Here is a 24795-nt window from a genome sequence, read left to right on the forward strand (position 1 = left end):
GGACACTGGACAGAGTCTTGTCACCATCCAGTCAGATGGCAGTTGACTTACAGGTCACTCTGCATTGTGTCATCAGTAGGAACATACATGCATTCATGTGTTTCCTCACACACATACACACGCATGTTGTTATTCACATACTTGAGTCACCCCTCGTGGCTTGAAACCCCAGCATCACACGCTTGGGATTTGTTCATCGTGCGCCGCTCAGGCAGATCATTGCGCTGACATGTTATCAGTGACACAGTATCAGTAACTCTTGGCCACGGTCAAACATATGACTCGCGCTGCTGTGATATTTCACCAGTTTGTCTCGGTGGCTCATCTCGGTTGGTCATCTGCCAGCCGTCGTCACCAAAACGAGAAAAGATTTTGGCTGGTGGCCAAGCGCATGGGGGGGGGAGCATTTTCTTGTTTAATGAATTAATCAGGTAGTTTGTATTGTTAAACTGGTAACCTGCATATTTGTCAGTGAAGACCCTGCTGGTTGTGTTCTCATTCTGGTTATATGACCATGACTCACTTACATGTGTCTCTTTCAGTCTGATTTCCAAGCTGAATGGGTTTTTTTTTCTTTTAATGAAGGACAACGTTGAATAGTTTTTCCACAACACATTCCTTATGTGAAATATTTCCAGTTTGTACCGCAGTTTGTATCTAGTGAAGACTAATAATTTTAAGAATTCAGAATTTTAAAATTAGAATTATTCACAATCAGAATAGTTGGGATTTTCTCATGCGCTTTACGTCCTGGCACTCTAGCTTCACAGCCATATGACCTTGGTGAGTCTTTTTCTTTTTTGGTGAATGGTGCAGTTGGCCCAGGAAAGCCATATTTGGCTCACATCTCTTGTGCCCCATGAGCAAACGAGCAACAGAAGCGCCAAACACTTCTGTTCTTCTCTGCATTACTGCTGTAACAAAACTCATTAACTTGAGAACGTTCTGACAAGCAGATTATCGTTTGTGGGCACACCCATTATACTAATCGACTGTGTACACTACGCTATAAGGCACACACACACACACACACAAACATGTTCATGTTCTTCGCTTTGCAAACACACCCCGCGCACAAAAGCCTTTGTGACTGTGGCAACAAGGCAGTGTTTAGGTGTGTTTGGGTGCTGCTCTGCCCTCACGGTTCCAGGTGGAGCTTGTGTGCTCTGTAATCTTTCGCCCATTGTCTGCCTGTCAAAGAAAAGCCCTGGCGCAGGGTACAACTATGTGGGGACACGGTTTTTCGAGTTAATAATCCACCTGCCCGAAAGGCTGTGTGGGCCGAGAGCCTGTCGGAGAGGAGAGTCTTGAAAAGTCTGAGTGGAGCTCCCGGTACGTTTTGAGTTGGAGAGACCTCCTCTGCCCCCGGACGGCGTTCAGCTCCGGACCTCTCTCAGCGATCACGTTTAATGTCATGCGGTGACGCATTCTGGGGCGACGATACCACCTTGACCCTCTCCGTCTGCCCCTCGGGCTGCGACCGCGTCAGTGTCTGTCAAAGCTTTTAAAGGGCTTACACAAACACACAGCTCGCAATGTCAGACAATCATTCAAAGTACTCCGCTGAAGGACTGTTCAAGTATTAATTAATGTGTCCCACCAGTTCACTCTTTATGGTTGTCGTTCAGCTCCATTTGAAACTCTTGACTGTAAGGCTCGATGGTAAAATTTTTTTCATCCCGCTCTCGAATGATCCTCACAGCAGTTTCCTACACAGGTAATGAAACGGTCTCTCAATCGGATGGCAAAATGAATTGCGCGGACTTATTTTGCAATCTTTTACTCCGTTTTTTTTTTTTTTTTTTTCCCAGTATTGACCACTAGCATACGCATAAAAAAGCATGATCAGAAACCACCATGTCCACAGTTATTACATTACCTGTCTTCAGGTCACTGACATGTTTATTTTTTTCATTCTTAAGTGCTGTTGCAACTTTTTTGTTTGTTTGTTTGTTTGTTTTCTAATAGCTGCAACATGTTGGAATAAAGCTCTGAAAATGAAGCTTCCTGTCCCACGGCTCAGCAATTGGATAATGGGACTTATTTAATGGGGTGTGCCACTGTGTGTCCTTATCCTTGCAAAGCAGCAGAACAACTTAGGCAAGATCCATTATTGTTAATTTGTTGACTGGGAGTTGCAGTTTTGCGAATGGAAAGTATTCAATCCAGCGTAACAAAACGTCTTTTCTCAACCTTTGCTTTTTTTTAATGAATTCCCACAAAAAAAGAAAATGAATGCTGGTTCCTTTGAGACCATCTTGTTTTTGATTTTAGGTGTCCATGATCTGCAAAAGACCATTTACACAATTTTTATGAATACATTTTTAAGTATAAGTAACCTGATTTTACTTTAGATGTGTAACAGCATATTTTTGGACATTAAATCTATTATAATTTGGTAAACCAAGAATTGTTTAATGGAGCATAGATTTAAAGAGCAGCTTATCTTAAGAGGCTATATGATGCATTGAACTGCTTGATGTTTAAATAATTCTCATTGTCAAAGACCCAGAGGGTTCGATATGTCAGCATGATGAGAAAATATTTAAGAGATAGTCAATGGGCCCTGCTCCTGGTTGATCATCTGCTCTCAAAAATGCAGCGGGGGTTGACCTGACCTGATCCAAAGGCTAATTTCATCAGTACTGCATGTAAAATAACATCCACCGTGGCTTTGAGCACAGCGACTGTTCAGTTTCCAGATACTCTCGGTACACATTTCAAAAACATCCGCTGCTGTTGCTTCTTTGCTAAATGCTCTGTAGTCAAAGTTTTAATGGCAACCAAACTCTCCACGTTTTTTTCTGTCTCCTCAGCTTCTGACATATTGAGACTTGAAGCTGCATTTGCAGGTTTGATACCTTTAGTTTCATTTGTTCTAGACTACAACAGAAAGTTGAGTCATGGCGACTGTATTTTATATCAACATCAACTGTGTTTTCTGTGGAACAATCCAAATCATTTTGTTGCTTGCTGTCATATTTTTATTGACAGGATCACTGCTAAATTTCTCTTCTTGGTATTTCAATCTGTCAGTGTGAGAAAAAGCCTTCGGATTTTCTTTTCGTATAAAAAATAAAATAAACGAATCTTAAGAAAAGTTACCGAGATGTCTGGTCATAATGAATACTTGTTCAATTTTGGAACTTTTAAGAACAACTTCACCACATTAGTCATTGGACATTTGATGATTTTACACCATTTCTGCAAGCAGAATTTCTTGGCGAGTGTAAAGCACTGAGAAACAAGCACAAGAGTTTTCCTTAATCATTAACTTCCACAACAACCTCGCCAGGATGTATTAGTTTTCCGGATCTCTTGGTGGTTGTGCATGTGCGAGGCGCCGTGTCCAGCAGTGCAGGGGCACTCAGAGCTACTGGCCTCGAAGCCGGACACGTCCTCACACAACAACCCTGCTGTCAGTCAAAGGCGCCCTATTACGCTGAGCATGACATTTAAAGTTGGGCGAAGAAGGCGGACAAAGTGCCCTTACCTCCTCCGTACGAGCCCCGCAGTGGAGCCCCTTGTTGTACGAGCGCTTCGCCAACGAGTGTGTTTGTGTGTGTTGTGACTTTGGCCAGACTTGGCCTGGCATAAGGACAGCTGTCACATTTCCAGCCTGTCACATGCGACGCAGAGGAGTTGCCAGAGGCTGGGGCATCGGGAATCACAAGGACGGACACAGCGAGGGAATGTGTGTTTGTCTGAGTGTGTGTGTGTGTGTTCATGTGGTTGACAGAGTAAGGACGTAAGATGTAGGGTGGTGGCCATGTGGAAGGCTTTGACTTGGAGGCACCCTCTAACCCGAATGTCCGGACACGTCCGTGCTCTTTGCTCCCTTTCTTAAAACCGGCCCTTCAGCTCCTGAGTCACGTTCTCTGAGGGCGTGTACTAAATACTGCCTCAGCGTCCAACCGCTGCTGCTGCCGGACATCCTCCGTCCATGGCGGTCCTTCCGCTGAGGCCATTTCAGTGCTCATTATCCACCAATGAAGTAGTCTCTTCATTAAGGTGCTGCCTGTGGCCCGTGGAGCAACGGCTTTTTCAATATCGCTTCTTGTCACTATTTACATAAGCAGCAGTTGCCCCGGAGTGTATCTGGTTAAAATGGAGAAACATTAATGGACATTTAGAAGGGCTTTTATTCCATTACAGAGGAGAAAACGCTCTTCTGTTTTATTTTAAGTAATGGTTTCAAGACAAGTGGGTGAAAAGGTCAACTTTTGTTCTTTTTGGGGATGTCTTTTCACAAGCTTCCTGGAGGGATTTGCTGTTTTTCTGAGCAAAGAAAAGCTTCAGAGGGATTTTTCTTTACCCCGAATACTTCTAAATTGCCAACACACAGCAAAAATATCCCTTCTGCTACACTGTGTATTCCATAACCAAAACCAGCTGTCAAGTAAATCATTTGTATTGCCCCCCTCCACACTTTAATTTACTTTAAATGTCCCACTTAAGAAGAAACTTTTTGCCCCACAAAATTGCGTCATGAAATTTGAGCAGTGCTGCAAAGACAAACATCTTTGTTTTGTCCTCGGTGTTGAAGAGCTGAGACTTCGTCAGATGCCATGGGTTTGTGCATAACGAAACGTCCGTACATACATATTCGCTGATCTGCACAGTGGGAAAAGCACGAGAAAAGTGAAATCCATTTACCTTTGTTCGCCCCACCGGGATAAACCTGTATGTACACTGCATGTTTCTGTTGAGTGGGTTTTGTTTTTTCACGGATTTCAGCTATTTATGTTATAATAATGTTCTTTCCGTTACAGTGGGTTGATGTTTGTGGGTAACCATTTACAAGTTACTTGGCAATAGCTTTTTATTTCAATAAGAGTTGAGTTGTTTTTTCCCGAATGACATAAACTAAGAAACATGAACCTGTGACGTATTGCATTTCAAACCAGCGGTACGACACTGACTGGACCAGTTCCCAGAATCCTGAATGGATTCAGCCCAGTTGGTACAGTGAGAAGTTCAGTGATTCATGACAAGTTATCTTTTCCTGTTGCAGCATTTCTCACTGAAAACATCAGCTTGTGACGCTTTCTTAAGAACTAGCCCGACAATGTTTTTAAAAATAATTAATCCAGTTGTTTTCAGTCATTTGCATTCTTTCTGAATCTTTTTTTTTTCCAGATAATCTGGTGTTTATGGTGATTTTGATGTATCATTTTACATTTTTGTGAAAATGTACTCTCTTCAAGTATTCATGTAGCAATGCTGCCGATGAGCAATATAATGTTCCCGGCACATAGCTGCCTGATCAAGCAGGAATGAAACAATCTCCAAAGCAGCAATGTAAATAAACCCTGATAGCAGGAGAATCTGTCATTCTGTGTTTATTAAACAGTTCTACAGCTTTTCCTGGTAGCACAAAAAAGTCTATTGATATAGTACTGATTGTGCATGCAGTCTCATGTGAAAACAGTTTTCACATTTCTAAATCAACTGATATCTTGGTATTTTTTTTCCTGCATGCACTCCATGAATGTACCGCTGCATCATGGCCAAACGCACAGTTGTACATCATATAGTGTTAGTAATACTGGTATTGATGGTTAAAGCCTGGTTTTCAGTTCAGTTGCACTCTTGAAAGTTAATGATCTGAAAGTTTGACATGCAGTCCTGAACTAAATAAGATAAAACAACTTTCTTTCCCCCCCATCTGTGGAGTTCAGATGGCCTTTAGTTTAAGCTTATTTGTTTCCTTGATGCAATGTGACTTCTGACAGCTTTTTGTTGTCTTCTGGAACTGGATGAGTCTGAATCATTGGTCAAAAAAAGAAAAAAGACCCTTTCTTCCATGAGCGCCTTTGGTCTGACCGAATGTAGAGACGGTCCGCTGCAGCCCTGCGCAGCGCCGGCCGCCCCTTGTGTTCTTATTTTGGCCCTCTCACCTTTATGTTGGTTCTCATCAGTCTGTTTACGTTCTCCCAGTCCGAAGCAAGCATGTATTAAATCACCTTTCCAGATGGGAACGAGACTTGACAGCTTCAAACCGGAGCAAAACAATCTTTTCCCAAACCCCGGCCCCCACGTCCCCACGCCTGTTCCTATCTGTCCCGTATCGTCAGCGGCTGGGGCCGCGAGCGCTGCTGTGAGACGGGAGAGCGGCCCTTGTTTACTGATGCACACTATATTGATGCGAGCTGATTCCATCAGGCGACACTTTTGGACGCCACATACCCTGCCGTCTTTCTCTGCCTCCTTTCGACTCCCTCTGTCTTTAGCCCCTAATGAATCCACTGCGACAAGGCAAGACTGCGTGACAGTCAGCGGAGCGTCAGCCTTTGTTGTGACTAATATCTGTTTATGTTACGCTATAAATCTGCTTCGGATTAAAGAAGTGTGTATAAATGACCCTTCCTGCACTTCTACGCCTTTGATAGCCGTCGTACACTTGAGTCCGTCACCGATTAGTATTGATCTTATTGCCTCTGGTTAATTCACAAGATCCTTCTTTAATGAAGTACAATGGTCCAGATCATTACATTACATGCAGAAAAATTAATTCCACTCTACTTGGGGAGAAGATGTTCACTGAAGGAATTCAGTTTTCCGCCCACTCAGACCCATTTTTCTCAAGCCAGTGGTCAGTTTTGGTTTTGCTATCGAGCACACCAAAGCGTGCGTAATTAGTTAATCGGCCTAATCACATCTGGGGCTGCCTCCACTGTAAACTGGTAGCGTAGTGCCTCTGTCCATCATGTATGGTGGTTAGATCCTCTCTCACCATGGCGGGCTACGATTATAACAAATGGATGAGTTCAAACCATCTGTAAGACATTTGATTAACGCTGCCGAGCCTCCATTGGTAGAGAGATAAAGAGACGGAGGCCGGAGTGGTATGTGATGTGGAATTGCGCTAATGACAGTGTCGGGGTGTGTGGCTATGCTCTAGGAAAAGGAAAAGAAAAAAAAAAAACCTATCACAAAATGAGAAATTGGAACCTCAGAGAGACGGATGAGGTTCTTCTAGCGAGCGGCTCCGGGTGGCCTCAGCACACGTCTCACACATGGTTTGATTGGTGCTCCTAGTCATCGGCTCATCCTCATGGTGCGGCTGCTGAAGCTAATGCGGCATGAAACAAAACAGATGTTTCATCTGGTGTCTTTGCTTTTCGCTCTTTCTGCCTGCTTCACTATTCTGTGGCTCACTCACTTGTTGTGTCACCCTTAAGAGTAATTCACTCCCCACTCTGGGTTTGCTGCTTTCTCTAGACGCTGAAACATTTGAAATCTTTCAGCGAAGTTTAACTAGTGTAATTTTAATATCACAAAAGTTACAAACAGCTCTGGTTGTTTTTCTTTGACAAAGCACAAGAACAGCGTTCTGTGCAACATTAAACCTTCATGAGTGACGACTCACTTGCCTGAAAGGTCCGACCGATCTTGTCTTTAGTTCGTTCATCACTCACTGCGGTCAGAGAGGCAGCCGTGAGTTCAGAGGCTTGCAGGTTTGCATTCCACCGCTGACAGGTTTTCACTGTGTGTGTTCTCCTGAGCCAGTCCCGTGACCCCCGTCTGCTCCCGGTGTGTGTGTGTTTAAGGCGAGCTCTGAATAGGCTTGGTTAAATGCAGAGAATTAATTTCCTCGACGGGGATCAATTAAGTATGCCATCTTTCTAAAAACAAATCGTACTGCTAAGGGTAACTTCAAAGAGCCGTGAGCTGTACAATCAATTTCAGATCCTGACAACATTTCATTGAAATGCCTTTGTGTACATAAGACAGTTTCCACACTCTGTAAGCCACCAGTGTAAGTGATCCAGTAACGTGTCGTAACCTTAAAACAACTGTCAACTTGCAGCATAGCTTGTTGTTTGCGTCGCTGTTTTCCATTGCCTCTCAGGAAATATCAATATGACTACACTTTTAAGACCAGTCAGCTCATTTCAACTGATCGGGCACTGGACAAGAAACTAGCCTCGATACCGATTGTAAGTTATCCCGCAAAGCACCAGAGGAAAGTTTTGTTCAGTTGTTGAAATTTCCAAATAAACATCAGTGAATCAGAACTGCCACAGAAAGGGATGCAGTTGATCTTAGATTTTGAATCTCTTAGAAATGATTTATCAATCGTCAACAGTCTCATTCACTGAATAACCTTCATTTGTTTTTGTTTTTTTTCTTTCTAAGGACACAACGATGGACCCAGGAGAGGATATGGCCCTTCTCTCAGTGAGCTTTGAGGATGCTGAGGCCACCCAGGTCTTCCCCAAACTCTACCTATCCCCCGGCATCGAACAGTAAGTAAAGTAATTCCTCAGCTTCTAATATCATTGATTTATTTATCCCAGTAAACGGATCGGATAAAGATGTCGGGGTTTTGAACTTGCATAACTGTATTTCTTTTTTTCTTTTTTTTTTGTAGCACTTGGTCTCAAATAAGTTGATATTAATAGAGCTGTTTGTACAGAAGGAATTGTTATCATAAGGGATTTCAAGGTGGTTAATCATGCATTGGTTCAAGAGCGCCTGGGGACATTCTAACAGGTGATGGAAAGGTTTGAAATGTTCATAGATGTGGCACATTTTGATGGATTGAGATATATTTGAATTCAACAGGCAGTGCAGTGAAAGCCTTTTCTGAATCCCCCGTGTGTCAGTTGACACACGGGAGCATGGTTTGTACAGTTTGTACTTTATTTAGCAGGCATTAACAAACCAAAATCTCTACTATCAAAAGGAAAAGTGCATTTTGCACTTGAAGTTTGGACGAAGTGTCAGTCCTTTGGCCTTATGAGTACAAAGTGGAACTTTTAACGTCAACATAATTCTGGACAAATACCAAATACTCCCCATTATCACAAAAACTTCATCTTTTCCATGAAGCATGGTGGTGGTTGCGTCATGCGTTGGTGTGGATAACATCTGGTGTCAGAAGTCAAACCCGTTTGGAAATAGTAATGGTAAATACATTTTTTAAGAAAAAGATGAAAAGGCATTTAAGGTAAGTCAGTGTTTGAATAAAGGCAGACTTCACAGTCAACACTAGATGACACCAAAATAAATTTAATAAATCCATTTGCCGAGTTTAAAAAAAGAGGAATACAGTATTCTACACACTTGCATTCACCCCTTTAAAGGTACGTCTGTAAACACAAGTTGTTCTCACCTGTTTGGTGACGATGCTTGGAGATACATTTTGCTGCTGCGCTTAAACTGGACGCAATTCTCTGCAGGCTGGGGTTTTTTGAAGCAAAGCATCTGAGTTTGTTGCAGCCTTGCGAAGTCAAGACACCTTGAAAATCAGACAGAAGGGCCAGCCAAAGGTAGCCCGCTCTGCCCATGTCGAGAATGCGAGATGCGATTGCAGCGTTACGGCATGCGTGCGACATTATGTCAAGGCGAATAATCCCGCATCCCAGCGTCTGGACTCATCAGTCGCTTTTTCCAAAAACAATAAGGGAAGAACAAAAAAAAAAAAAAAAAAAAACGAGATGGATGACACACAGCGTCTGAGCTATGGATGACTGGATGTCTGCAGACATCTGGGGTGTTAACTCTCTCCCTCCGTGTGTGTGTGTGTGTGTGTGTGTGTGTGTGTGTGTGTTTGTGTGTGTGTGTGTGTGTGTGTGTGTGTGTGTGTGTGTGTGTGTGTGTGTGTGGATTGTTTTTTGAGTCTGTGGGCACTGTGTGAATACTGCAGCAGTGTGCACATTCTCTTTGTGTGAATCAATTTTTTTCCCCCCCTTTGGTCTTGCTGGATTCTGTGTGTGCACGCGTGCGTTTGTCAGTTTATATTTGTGTGTGTGTGTGTGTGTGTGTGTGTGTGTGTGTAGATGAATGCATGTAGGTTTTCATTCTTTCCCCCCCCCCAAATGTTATTTGTGTATTTGCTTACACCAGGATTTGGACCGGCTTTGCTCTCAAAGTCGAGTTTTTGTAGGTGTGTGGATGTAGATCAATGTGCACGTTTTTAACTCTGTGTGTGCGTGAGCGCGCGTGCGCGTATGTGTGCACTTGCTTCTCTGCGAGACAGAGCCAGGTATGGGCCCACTCTGACCTCGGGGCCCCTCGGTCTGGGCTTCCGTGCTCGGAATAATCTAAGGCTGATGTTTATTTACAAGCACACGCCCCGTCGCACCAGGTTAAGAGACCGCTGCTCTGCCCCCCCCCCCATGCCCCCACCACCACCACCACCACCACCACCACCACCACCTCCTCCACCCCCCTCCCTCTCTGTCTCTCTCTCTCTCTCTCATCCTGATCTCTGCGCACATTCGTTCTCCATCCTGATCTTGCGCGCTCCTCTGTGGTTTCATCTTGCCGTTATCAAACCGGTCTGTCTCGTCCCAGTTCCGCACGCCGTCTCTTTCTGCCCGTACCCCACGTGCGCGTTTCCCTGGGTTTTTTTCAGTGCGGTCCATAAGGGCCTTATCCTCACACGCAGTGCTACTAAATACTCTAATTACAGAGCGCACCGAACAAAGGTCACCTACCTCCTGCTTGTCCTACATAATCCTAATAAATTCCACTCTTTGCATGTGCAAGAGCTTCGGCGAAGGCTTGGGAGAGTGGGAGACCTTCACCGTGTGGCTTCATGCTATGGAATGAATGCATGGAGGCTTTTTTTAGTTTGGTATTTAAAGAATAAGGTCAATATGTGCAGAATTGATACAAAATGTACTGCACACTCATTTATGTATGTTTATAGAGCGTGCACATGGTTAAAATATTGTTGTTGATACTAACTTATTTCTTCTTTCATATTTTAAGGTTATTTTGATCTAATTCAACAATTTGTATTAATTCATCTCGGTGATCTTCATATTTTAGCTGCATTATTGTTCATGTTTTGGTTGTTTTTGAGATGTGTTTTTAAATCTGTCTTGGTTTTTGATAACAGCATTTCATAGCATTTTAAGTTTAATATCTTGTCTCTGTTCTCAGTTATTTTATTTTTAAATATGCACATGTTGCTTTTATTCTTATTTTTTCTGTTCTTTTTTTTTGTCCTTTCATTGTATTTTGTGTATGTTTTGTCAAACATTTCAGCATTTTGTGTTCTGTATCTTGATCATTCTGTGTTAAATATTCACATTTAATCATTTGATTTGCTGCTTTTTTTTCTGTTATTGTTGACACGGTGACTTTGTGATAAAGTGTGGCTTCATACAAATGTTGGCTTTGCTTTGAATGTTACTATTCTGTTCCTAATGTTCTTGTTATAGTTGAAACGAGGAATCGGCTACAGTTTTGTCTCCTATTTTACCTAAATTTACCTCTAATACAATGCCGTACTGTGATGTAATACCTTTTTGTTGATGTAGCCACGTTGAGCATTGAACACAGAGATTGCGGCTCTTCACGTTGTGCTCTCGGCCATATTACCTCTTGTCTCGTTTGAACAAAAGCTGGTTTTGATTGACACCCCTCGGCACAGAGAATCCACTTGTTTGAAGAGGCTTTCATCAAGTGCGCTGCCGAGGTGTTAAAATTACAGAATAGGGCGTCCGTGCGTGCGATCGCTGCACACACCGGCCAGTATTTTTATTTATTCATTTTTTTTCCTATATAGAGCCATGCGTTAATGCATGTAGGGAGACAGACCTCGGTGACGGAGGCCATCACAGAGGCATTAGAGCCTCTCCTCCTCTGCCAGCTGCGTGAGGAGATCAGACAGAAGGAGGCTAACGGCTGCCGAGTGGAGAGAGCGGGAAGCCGAGTACCTACCGAGGATGGAAGGAGTTGTAGAGATGCCCCTCGGAGTGGCGGTGGGGGCGGAGGGGGGGGGGGGGGGGGGGGGGGGGGGGGACTTTAGATAAAAATGGAAAGTGCCATGAAACAAACCCCTTCGGTTTAAACCCTCTAAGAAACGCTGCAGATCGGCGGAGGCTTAGCCGCGCCGCGCCGAGCCAAGCTCTCATTTACCACCCTTCTCCTGCCACTTAATGCTGCCGCTTTGTCTCCAGATATTTGCACATATGCATATCAAGGCCAGCCATGAATATGTTCGGCTCCGTGTTTTTGTGCACCTTTTTGTCAGCTGTGTGGGAGTGTGCTAATTCATGACCCAGGGCGAAAATGTATATCTCCCTCACCGTTGTTTGAAGACAAGCGACTGCATGTGTGCGCGAGTTTTGTGCCGCATTCACCGCGGATGCTACTTAATTTAGCATGCCGAAGTGTGTGTGTGTGTGTTCCTGTGTGTGCACGAGGCAGCCTTTAGCTCGTATGCAGATCCGTTACCCTGTTAGTGTTTTTCCGTGTCCTCGCTGACCCCCGTTAGCTGCCCATTATATTCTCTCTGGCTCCAGCGAGCGGGAAAACTCGTTTTTTTGTTTGCCCCTCACGGTCTCCCCCTTTTTCCTTCTTCTCGCAAGCGCCCGATCGAGTGGAACGCCGGAGAAGTTCAGAACCCGACACAGGCCGCCGTTAACGTTCGCACAGACGCACAATGTAAAAAATCCACATCAAAGCCAATCCAGAAATCGTTTAAATCAGCCTTAATTTGCTCAGAGTGTGAGTGTGGCGGCAGACTGACACTGCTGGATCGCCGTGTTGGTGCAGGGTGTCGTATCAGCTGCATCTATTCAGTGTCAGAAACATTTCCAGGCTTCTTATTGCCTCTAATGTTTCTGTCATTCTGCCTTTTAATCATCCCATCATTATTTTTTTGTCACTTGTGCTGTCATTTTCCATTTGTCCACATATATTTATCCTTCTTCTCTCCACTCTTCCATCCTGTAGTTATTAAAAAAAATCCCCCCTAATTCTTTATTGAACATTCTCATAAACCTTATTCTTTGAGTCTCCCTAGCAATAAAGCATGTTTTTAAGGCAAATCAAGGCTTACAGTGGAATTACAATGATTAGTATTCTGAAAAGGCATGGTCATACCTTATGTTCAACAATTTAAGTCTGTATTTAAGTATCAGAGCCTTGCAACCTGTGGAGTTTCCACCAGCCTTTTACAGCAGATGCTCATTGTTCCTAAGAGGGAAACAGGCCTGGGGAAATAAATGCCTATAAAGTTACAGGATCAGGGTGCTGAAGAAATTTACCCTTTTCAACCAGTCTTCAATCAGGATGTCAGAATGAAGTGATCGGTTATGTGGATACCAGAAAAAAAGCTCATCAGAAATCCCAGGTATTGTGTTAATGGACCACAGGGTAAACTTTAATGAAAGGTCCGAGGATAAGAATGGCGTGACACTCACCACGAACAACGCTTGGGACCGTTGTCATTAAATGTAATTTAGAATTGTACCGTTTTACAACATAGCTGTTATTATTTGTTCTCTGTTGACCTGACATGAACCTGAACAAGACAACCTGGTTATAAACGCAGCCTTGTCGCAGCTGGGGATGATGGAAGTGAAGTGAAATTACACAAACTCATGAACATTCTCAGTAGTCAAAGACATCGGAGGTCACGTTGTCCTGGTCGTTGTCAAGTTGTCATAACAAAGATCTCCCACGCCGTCAGTTTCACATTCACAGTGAGGTAATCCACCTCTCTCTCTCTCTCTCTCTCTCTCTCTCTCTCTCTCTCTCTCCTGTCATTTTATACCCGAACTCTTTCTATGATACCTAGAGAATGTGTTTGAACAAATCAGATGAGTATGCGCGCTCACAGCAAGTGCCATTGATACTGTGATTAAGCCCAAACTTGCTCAGCGTTATTGAAACCTTCACAGAGTTTGTAGTGGAAAAAGGACCCAGGACATTCAGATAAAGGAAGTGGTTAAATCAAGTTTTTTTTTGTTTTTTTTTTTGAGGAAATTAACCAAAATAAATTCAGTTCTTGGGAAGTTGCATTTTCAAACGGTAATCCGTGTGACCGTTTGGCCGGATTCCTGAAATGCTGACTGGCTTTTGAATCCAAAGAAATGGTCTTTCTGAATCCTACTGATCTGAAGTGTTCCATCCGGTCCTGCCTGTTCCCGCAGGTCAGCTGATCCGCAGAAGCAGCCAAACCTGGCTTACGCTCAGAGGGGACGGTGCTTTTTTTCAGTTTGAGCTCCAGAAGACTTCACTTTAGACAGACAGGGAAAAAAAAAGGTTCTGCTAAGAGTCGAATGGACAAGACAAGTCAAAATGCTACATTTTCAGAACGGGATCAAAATCTTTATGATTGGTTCTGAAGAGGCGCCGTTCCCTCTGTCCTCAGGGCCCCCGTGGAGTCGTGCACGTTTCGATGTGTCTCGACGAGCCTGGATTACATACCAGCATCCAGCATACCAACAGCATGAGCGCCGCTCTCTCTGCCCCTCTGCGGTATCTTTTCTCAGGATTAAAAAGTCCGAGCAACGTCTGCCCTGGCAGCGCATAGAGAGTATTGTTTCTTGATGCCACACCTGTCTGGACTGAGGATTAAGTCCATTATAGAGATTTGGCACTTGCTGCCAGCACTACTTCTACTACTACACGTCTCACAGTTCAGTTCAGGGCAGTCCGATGGTCTGAAAATGAAAAACAGAGACGGTAACTTTCATGTAGTTTTGAGAATAAAGGGATTTATCAGAAAACTGTTAAATACTCATGTTAGTTAGATAGTCTGCTACACTGACACCACTTGGAAATTTGATGAAAATCCGCGATCAGTCATGATGCTGTCTCCTTAACTTTTCAGCCACATGTGACTGGGATATGTTCCTTGCAGATTTTTATAAGGTGCCTTTGTGCTATCCTACATCAGATACGGAGCTTGAGCGCTTTATACCTCACGGGAGAATGCAGCGGTTCACCTGTAGGTTTTTGATTTGCAGAGTTGATTCCATTTGCCACGATTCATCCGTGCGGTCTCCTGCATCAGTGTCCAGTCTGAATACACCTTTTTTAAACTTCAGTCCACACCAACTCCCCCTAACCCAATCCAACCCTCCAGTTTTTTTTTTTTTTTTTTTTTTAACCGATACGTCTGCCGCTTGTCTCTCTTCCCTCAGCTTTTCTATCACTCTCTCTCCTCTCGCTGATCCCTCTGGCTGATCCTCAAAGGGAACTGAGAGAGTGAGTGGGACTTAAAAGAGAGAGAAGCGCCGCGCTCTACCCAGCAAGGTCGTCCCTCGCTCGACTGGAGTGGAAAAAAAAAAAAAAAAAAAAAAACTTGGTGAGGAGGATTGGGAGGGAAAAAAAAAACACACAACACAGGGGGAAAGGAGAGATCTTCTCTCTTTCTCTTCCTCTCATTTTGTCTTTCTCTCCGCTCTGCTCTTTTCTCCCATCACTCCTGAGTTTGTTTGATATCTCACTTTCACTCTCCTTCAGCCGCCGCTCGGATCTGAGAGCGGCGAATGCAGACTCGTAAGCCCCCCTGAGCTACAGCGCCATACCTCTATTTCTATTCCCTCTCCCTCTGTCTTTCTCGCTCTCTCCGTTACTTTGTCTCTCTCCGTCTTCAAACAGACCATCAACCGTAATGTTTTCCGCGGCGGAGGGGAAGAGAGATGTGTTGAAAACACTCTGACAAACTCCCACGATTTCACCGGTGTCTTACAGTGTTTGCAGATGTTTAGCATCAACTCCTATTTGCTGCTTTCTCCGTAGATATTATTGATTACACTCCTATTCCGACGGCTTTGAGATGCACCTGCTTAAGATTCAGTGTTCATTTGTTATATAATGCTTCACAGGACGCCTCGAAGAAAATACATAGTGAAAGGCATCGCGTTACGCTGCGTGTCTGCTGTGCTTCTTCCCTCCCATACTCATTTAAACTAGCTGTTAGGTGTTAAATACATGTAGACGTTTAGAGAGCCCACAAAAAAGCAAGAGAATGTTGGCTTTGGGGGCGTTTTTGGATTTGTTGTCAAGCCAAATCATATCTGTAATGGCTTGTGTTGCAGTGGAGGTCGTGGTATGATAAGACCTCAAAAGAAAAAAAAAAGTAGGATTCCAGTATCCCAGTGAAACGGGATGGTAATGAGAGAGGGCAGCGCCGCAGTCACTGGGATCGTGTTGGCTCGCACACGCAGGCAAATTAAAGATCCAAGTGGCCACTGGATCACGATTTCTTACAAGACGCAGATCAAATGCATCTGTCCCCATGGATTCAAGCAGATTACAGAATCCTTCTGTGGCTTCAGGCAGCTCTCCTTTTACTTCGTATTATTTAGTAATTTGCGGCAGTAAATGGAGGATTTGTATTCCAAAAGGTCTGAAGATCAGGGACTGCTAATTAACGTGGTCTTTGTGGATCCATGGGGCAACTTCGCTCGGCGTGATCCTCCTCAGATTGTGAATATCGAGCCTACAGGGTTTTCTAAATGCATGAACTGTTCATCATGGTTGTTTCCTTGTTGGACGAAACAGAAAAACATTTGATCGCTTATTGTGGCCTTTTCTTAAAAAAAAAAAAAAAACTCAAATAATATGAGAAATGGATTTAAAATATTTGTGTAATCATGTTTTATTTTTCATTTCATTCTTATTCTATGTGTTCTCAGTTTGTGAAATCTCTTTAGATTTTTTTTTTATTGTTGGTCGTCGGTGCTCAGGTTTTCCACTCATGTAGGTCAGACTGAAAATGAACAATTTCATTTCATCAGGTTAGATTAGAAATTAACTATAAAACATCAATGAATGAAACACCAGTGAAGCTGTCAGGAGGAAGTCAAGGCTGGTTTTAATTATTACATGTCTATAAATACGTGTCGATTTCCCCCTAGACAGGATCCTCCAGGAGAATCAGGACTAATACTTTGCTCACTGAAGTAAAGATTTTCCCAGACAAACCTGTTGATATCTGATATTTACGTGAGAAGTGATAGTTTTCATCAATTTCAATTTGGTAAATAAAATAACTAATTGTCCATGTGAAAGATGATCCTGATGATGGATTCTACAATGGAGCCGTTAAGATAAAGTCCCAGTTTTGGGATAAACAGCTACAAACTGGAGCAACCAGCAGACTCAAAGCGTACCTGATGTCACTGTTTGCCTGAAGGAAACACCACTTCCAGCTACGTTTAGCAGTCAAACACTCTTTGGCGTGACTTGTCAGGCTTTTTACCTGTATTAGAAAGATCTATGTATAGATTTTGACAGGTTTCCGAGTTTCACCACTCTTTGATTTTAGGACCTTCATCTAAAGCTGAACCTCTGCCAAGCCTTTATGCTTCCCCCAATTTTTTGTGTCTCGCTCTCCGATCGTTTTATAACCAGACTCGTCGCTCTTTTCATTTTCACTTTTTCTTCTCGTTTACCTGATTGTGCCGTGCCCATGAGATGAGTTGGATACATCTCTCCTTCCCCCAGAAAACCTGCTGCATTGCATAAAAGAATCGAGTGGGCACCGTCTCTGCCCCCAAACCAGATTTAGGAGCCCAGAAAAATCAACACAGAGAGACAGTTTTAGGCTGCAGTGCACTAATGTTTGTGTATCTGCATTTGCCTTTAGGTGCCTGGGTGTGTGTGTGTGTGTGTGTGTGTGCGTGTGCGTGCGTGTGTGTGTATGTGCATGCCTTCCTTGCTTGCTGGTGTGTGTGTGCGCCTGGCTGAGTGGGTGTATAGCTTGTGTGTGTCCCTTCTCCAGGGTCTGTCGAGGTGTTTTAAAGCCTTTGAAAATCTTTGCATTTGGATCAGATATTTTTCAAGGTTTTGTGAACGTCTTGTCACACTCGGATATTGTCAGCCTGATTAAAAAAAAGAAAAATGAATCCAGCGCTAACCCGGCAAACCCACCTGACAGTGAAAGCCATCGCCGGCGACACTTTTACTCCCTTCCTCCTCGTCTCCTTCTGGACTTGTGCTTCATGCGTTTTGCTTCAGTCTGCAGAAAACGAGCTCTGTTCCTGGAGCAGTGCGTCCTCAACAGAATCACTTAGTGTCTGCTGTTAGGATTGATTTGATTATGGGTCGGGAGGGGTTTGTTTTGTCCGTGAAATGATTGATTTTGACGTACATTCATCTTCATGCGCATCCAGAAAGTAAATACATTTTGTGTTTGTGCCTCACCTGTACAGCAGTCAATCATTGGGAATCACACAAAGTAGATCGATAGAGGTAATACAAAGATAAAGGTGAAATTAACTATTTCACCAAACTCTTGTGCATTGGAAAAGTGCTGCAACACCAGCAACAAACACTGGAACAACCTGTGGGACACAGCAAAATGACTCTTTACTCATCGAATATACCTGAAAGAAGACTTTTAGGTCTGAAAAGGGAATTCCTGCCTCTTCTCTGAGCTCTGAGCTGTGGAATGTTGGTAAAGGCCACCTGGTCTCAAACACCGCAGCCACTCCAGCAGGTTCAACAGGCACGCTTTCTTCCCCTCTCCTCTGCCTTCGACGACGCCTTGTTGGACTGCAGAGCGTCTGTGCCTTACGTCTTTATTAAAAAGATTTTATCCAAATGAATGATGAATAGAGCATCTGAGTAATTTCGCCACTGCCGAGCCAAGACGGTCACATCACAGGAGAAAGGTCATGCACCGCCATGGCTACGGGCCAAACGCGCCTCTTGCAGGCACAGGAAAAGAACGGGACCTTATTTAGCCCAGTCAGCCTGCTAGCAGACTCGTGTGGGGCCTCTGAGGTCCCTCCAGGCTTTAACAAAATGAAGAAGGCAATCAAAATGGAAATGTTGCTGCTTTGAAACTGCATCAGAATCTCCGAGCAATCCTTCTTGGCCTTATCTTTCACTTTGATAATGAATCATGGCTGCCCTCTTTCCCAGTCGAGCCTTTATCTGCTCTCACGCTGTCATTGCACTGCCACGCACACCCTCTCTTTTTATCTCTTTCTCACACACACACACACACACACACACACTCGCACACACAGCTACACATAAACAAACTGCTTCGTCACCATCCACCTGAGTCACCGAGGATAATCTCTCCGGTTGATGAAGTCAGAGGCAGTCCCGTCACTGTACGGCATGAGTGTCTGCATGTTTACATGCATGTATACAGTGTAAATATGTCATACAGTAAGTTGCATTGCTCAGAGGGTTTGTGCGCGTCTACATGATGACTCCTGTTTGTGTGTGTGTGTGTGTGTGTGTGTGGGTAGTGTTAAGAGTGGTGTCGCCACTGAAGACAGAAGCGGGGACTCTTCAGGGTGCCGATTAGAAAGTGAAACGGCGTCATGAGTCGATCGGTGGCCCTCCCACTGGAAGCTCATTTCAGAGGGCTTCAAACCTCTGCAGGTCTGAGAACACGGCCTGAATGACACTCCAGACTCGGCACACTTAACATCACCACGCTCATGTGTATGCAGACACGTTTTGGTTATAAGGTATTCTCCCTCTTTCTCCGTCAGTCATTATTAACCCCGCGTTTCCATCGTCTCACGACGGTCAGTGTTCTCTCGGCCCACCAGGGGATCTCCGCTGAAATCACACATGAAGGTCATCCCACGAGTCACGGAGAGCGATACCGCTCAGCCTGTGAGCAGTTTCTCTTCAGTGTGTCTCTTGGAAAAGTTTCATCAGAAGGAAATAACCTTTCTGGTGTCGTGCTTTTCAAGTGTGTCCATTTCAAAACAATATATGTGAGTTTCAAGTAGCATCTCAGATGTTTAATGGCCAGAGGCCAGTGCCTTATCAGTCTTCCAAATCTAAAACGCGCCACAGTTGCTCAGATGTGTATAGCATTGACACAAATGAACGACGAGCACTCCGCCATCCAGTTTGTGCCTCTGTCCGCATTTCCATCTGAATGATATGGAGCTATTCTTAGATCTGTGGGTGGATAGATGGGCATCATTTTAGATTACCATTTTCAAAGGCTTTTTTTCCCCGTCGCTGTAAGCCATTTTCAATCGACCATTTGTTGGTGCGCGGCAAAAAACGCGCGGGCTAATGCTAATTATGTGCACAAAGCCTACTGTAAATGGCGGCTTCGGAGTTGTGGAGAAAAAAAGACTCTGACAATGGAAACAGTTTCATGACATGCATCGCTTCTGCGTGAAAAGAGGTCCTGATTAATATTCTGCCGAGCGTCAGTTGTGCAGAAGCTGTTAACATGTTGGAATATTTGCGGAAGGGTCTAATTGTTTTCTTCAGCTAAATTTAGTAACATCAGAATATAGGTAAAAACTCCTGACTGTGACTCCAGTGGCTGTTTTTAGCCTTTTCTTGGTTTTCCGAACACACCTCTGAGGGCCCGGCGCTGTCCACTCATCATTGAACTTATTGTCAACTCTATTGAATCATTCCTCTTCCCATAAACCTTTGTGGTTTTCGGTCTTGACAGCATCATGAGGTTCTCCACCTTCCTCCTCTGTTACTCCCACAGCCTCCCTTGCTGGAGAGGGAATTTACAGCCTTGTGCAATCCTCAGGAGTTCTTGTATTTTTTTATTTTTTATTTTTTTGAACATTTGCAGCCTTTATCTATGACCGAATGTGGAAAACATCCTCTCACACCATGGTGAGAACAGCGCTATTCTCATTGCAGATGGATAATGTCATCTCATAAATGGGATTGTACCTATGATCTGGAAATCAGTTAGATTTTTTTTTTACTTGAGCGTGTTTGCTATTCTTGTATCTTGAGACACCGTGATCGTCTAAAGAAGGAGCCTGAAGGACTTCCTCTCAGTATATACATGATCCTTGACATTTGACATTGCATGATGTACATCGTTTATGTTGGTCATCCGTGCTTAACGTGGTAAACGGCCAAAGCGTCGCTAAATGTCCTGTGACTGTTCAGCTGTAACGAAGAATTAAATAAAATAGAACGCAGCGGAAGATACCCCTCCTCCCCATTTGTGTCTCAAAATGAGCATTAAAAGCCAATAAGCAGTTTCTTGAGACCTTTTAACCCATCCTCCGGGTATTCCCTCTGTTGTTGCCCCAACATCAGGGAAAAGAAAAAAGAAAAAAGAGTGACTACTCCACTCAGTTAGTCACTGGAGAGCAGATTTCCCGATTTAGAAAGCATGCATTCATCTCTAATGGTGCCGGGCTGCAGGATTCAACTCCAAGCATGTCAGAGTAACGATTGAACGAGTGAAGGGCGAAGAGAAGGAAGCAGATTAATTCAGTCATTTCAGGTACACAGCGACTAATGGGAGAGAATGCTAAACAGTTTCCAGCCTACAGTTTTTCACCTCCTCAGGTTTTCTTCTCTTTATTTACAAGCCGAGCCAACTGTCACTGTAATAATTATAATGTACACTGAAGCAGTTGAGCAGTCGATCAATAAATCTCCATCTTCTCTAACCTGAGTTGGTAAAACTTCCATAAGATTTGGTTGTTCCACAACCATTTGATATAAGGTTCTCCTGTTATCAGTTCTAATACAGATTTCATTGACGTGTGATTACACCGAGAAGTTCCAGGCTAATTGCCGTCGTTCCCTCCACGCAGCGCTCTGGGAGACTCCTCGGCTCTTCACATCCCAGCCTTCCCCAGCGGAGGATGCCTAATTGATTACGTCCCTCAAGTGTGTCAGCTCCTCACCAACAAGGTATTGTCATTTCCTTCCTGACTTTCTGCTCTTTCCGTGAATGTTTGTATTGTTCCAGAGTTCGGAACTCCCCGATGCTTCAGCGTTTCGAGGGCGCCGCACTCTCCACGTTCGTGTGCGACACGTGTAAATGAATTATTTATTGCGTGTTTGTGTCATACGGTTGCAGCGGCGGGACGTGTTTTGTCAAGGTGTGTGTGTGTGCGCGCGTCCGTGCACGTGCGCGTCTGGCATCTGCCGGCGTGGGCGTGCTGGCCGACCTCCATCGGCTGTCTGAGTGCTCCCTGGCCTCCGCAGGTTGACAAGTAGATGCGCGGTGCGGACACGATGTAATGCAATTTCCCTCCAGGCGAACACCCATCCCCCGCAACCCCCCTCACACACACACACACACACACACACAAAAACACACACACTCGCATATATACAAAGCTGCCCATAATCTGCGGCCCCCCTTCCCCTTCCTTTTTACCTGGAATGTGACCAGCGCGCTCGGAGCATCTGGAGCGCTCGTGTCCCTGACTGACCTCTGCGTCTCTCTCGGGCGCTCGGCTTCTGGCGGCGTCGGGGCCGCTCCCACCGCCGCTCCGCCGAGCGGAGGCCGCCGCCCGGCCTGGGAAAGGCATGTTGACAGGCGGTGTCAGCAGCAGATAAAAAGGGAGCGAGACTCGGGAGGGAGGGAGGAGCCTCCGTCTTAGAGAGCCGCTGCAAAATACTTCTCCGCCACTTTTTCATCAATTCACTGAGTCAGAAGCCCAATCAGAGGTCGACTCCGCGTGCTTTCAAATGAGAGGGGAGTAAAAGTCTGTGGTTTGGTTAACTGGAACGTGAAACATGAAACATTTATGGTGCAAAAATCAGTCATCGCTTGAAAATGTAATGAAAATTCCTTTATTGTCTCCAACATGACATCAAAATGTCAATCGTCATCACAGTCACACAGGAATGTTACGATGCATTGTTGCTCCGGCCGGGCGAGTTCAAGTATTGATTTAAGACATTAATTGGATAAAATAAACAGAGAAAAACAAAGGGAGGGGTGAGAATTAAAACTGGACTGGCTTTAGGTTTGGCTTCATGCTCCGTCTCAATCAAGACAAAGTATTCCAGGCGGGGCTGAAGTCTTGTTTACAAAGCCTTCTGCAAATCAGCATCGCAATACTCGGAGTCACCGTAGCGGCAGTGCCGAGATGAGAAGCCAGCAACAAATGACTGATTTATTCAAACAGCGAGGTTTTTTTTAACGATTTTGCAGTCCAGCGCCTGGAGAGAAATCCTCTGCCCTTCTTCTTCTTGGTATTTCACCAATGTGTTCATTCAGAGCGGCGCCCGCCGGTGCATTGATTGCCAAACGCTTGCAATGCATTGGACGCAAAGAAGAATAAATTCAGTGGTGTTTACACGTTTTATGCCCTTCGTGTCTGTTTTCATGTGTACATAGAGCATAAATGAGCATTATTGAGCCTTAAGACTGCTGCATCGTTCAGCTTGGCTGCAACCAGAGAGAAGAAACGCAAATACTGTATGTTAAATACAAAGACTGTGTTATTTCACTTTCCCATACCGAGTTTTACACTAATAAACTAGATAAAAAATTTACATTAATTAACAAAACGTTAATAATTTTGTTTTGCAGAATAAATGTTTCATAAATATTCGATGAAAGCATTAGAGGAAGCTGTGGGAGCTGTACATCTCCAAATGTTTTTCAGATTTCTTACAAAAAAAAAACAATAACCAACGGCTCAACATATAAAAAAAGACATTGTTCCAACGTCTCAGCGACTCTCGCCATCCAGGCGACGACCAGCTGTGCAGTCATTTTGTTCTTTTAACACCATCGGTTGTTTCCTCCCACTTATTCCAGATGCTAGGACTGCATCGCCACGGCTATACTGCCACATACCTCAGCTGTGACTGAGCGGCGCTCCGACGGGTGACGGTCGCACATGGCGCCTACATCGCTCACAAAAATCACCTGTCAAAAACCCATTTCACAGCCTAATTTGATAAATCACTCAATCAGGAAAATTAGGATTTGATGGTTTTTAGTCACTTTTTACTTACTGGAAATAAATTTTCTGTATAAATTATCTGTCAAGGATTTTTTTCTTTCTGTATTTAGGTTGCGATTTTCCCAGAATTGAAGGCTTAAGAGAAGAGAATAGCCACTTTAAAGATAACGACACTGTTTATGCATGACAAAGCTAACAAGCTCAAGGTAACTGTGGTATTCATTTCATAAAAGCGATCCGTTGTCATCACGTTACTGACAAAAGTATTGATGTTACATTATATCCAACACTAGCAATTATTAATGCTTCTGCTTCGCTTCTCTCTTTTATTGTCTTTCAGTGTTAATCTGTTCTGAGAGCACAGGTATTAGCAGCCGCTTGGCGTTCATCGCCGTCCCCATTCAGACATACTGTGATTAAAACAATCAATGTTCTGGTGGCTTTGAAATTCCTGACTGCCGTATAGAGATTGTAATGTCACTGCTGGCAGTCTCATAGCATCTCCACTCCTCCTGTGAAACACACAGTGGGAGGAGAGGCACTGTCAACAAAAACAATAGTAATCGTCTGGTGGTGAGACGCTCGACTGCACTCACGCAACTTTGTCGAGGAGGAAATATTATGTTCTTTTTCTTAGGCATATTTTTTCCTGAGCTAGAACTCCTCAAAGCAGCGTTTAGCGGCTTCCAAAAAAAAAGAAAAGAAAAAAAAAGCCAGTTTTATTTGCCTCGGCTCGGCTCACCATCCGTCTGCAACAAGGCCCCCTTGGCACCGATTGGACGTCTTCCATGAAGTCTTTTTGAACAACACTCAGCCCATGTATCTGCAGCTTGGGATTCATAATTTGACACCAGCCTCATCATCTTGGAGTCTGCTGCTCCTGCAGAAAATGATTAGCAGAGATTTGGGACGAGCCGATATGAACCGAGCCACAGTAGCAGACCTGAGTTTGCGTCTTCTCTTGAAATTAGGTAATTAAAAACGTTACATCCTGCTTTGGATTTGCGATCATTGATCATTTTTATCTTTCGTGTTACTGAGTGGGAGGGTGTGAAACAAAGCAGGTGATCTCATACCGTCAAAACAGGAAATATTTAGATTATTAGATGAGAGAACTTGTCTTTTTGCAAACAGTTTCTATATTCAATTTCCTCAAACATTGTTCTGGTGTAAAATCCAGGCAGCTTTTATTCATCAGTGTTTGTGGCCTCCTTCTTTCGTTCACGCTTTATGAGAGCTGTTTCACATGTTCCAGGCATTTCTCAGCGACGGATTGACCTGGCAGGGGGGCTGCGTGAGACGATTACAGACACAATGACCTGGGATACAGTGTGACTGAGTTACAGATTGCGGCACAACACATCATCCGAATGATGGGAAACAGACACTGACTGGGAACAATGGAACA

The 24795-nt window shown here is 44.1% G+C and overlaps 1 protein-coding gene across 3 annotated transcripts in view; it reads left to right on the forward strand.

Moving 5' to 3' along the window:
• The window catches only part of babam2 (BRISC and BRCA1 A complex member 2), a 75073-nt gene that overhangs the window by 45994 nt on the left and 4284 nt on the right, over positions 1–24795 (forward strand). For all 3 annotated transcript variants that reach the window (XR_003933533.1, XM_030116515.1, XM_030116513.1), the window contains 2 exons: positions 8143–8252; positions 21273–21372. Coding sequence is in view for 2 of the 3 variants with exons in the window: in XM_030116515.1 (XP_029972375.1) it covers positions 8143–8252; positions 21273–21372 (210 nt within the window). In the remaining variant the exon portion in view is untranslated. The remainder of the gene's footprint in view (positions 1–8142; positions 8253–21272; positions 21373–24795) is intronic.

The sequence above is a fragment of the Salarias fasciatus genome, chromosome 19 (genome assembly GCF_902148845.1).
Source record: "Salarias fasciatus chromosome 19, fSalaFa1.1, whole genome shotgun sequence".
In the NCBI taxonomy this organism is placed as follows: domain Eukaryota; kingdom Metazoa; phylum Chordata; class Actinopteri; order Blenniiformes; family Blenniidae; genus Salarias; species Salarias fasciatus.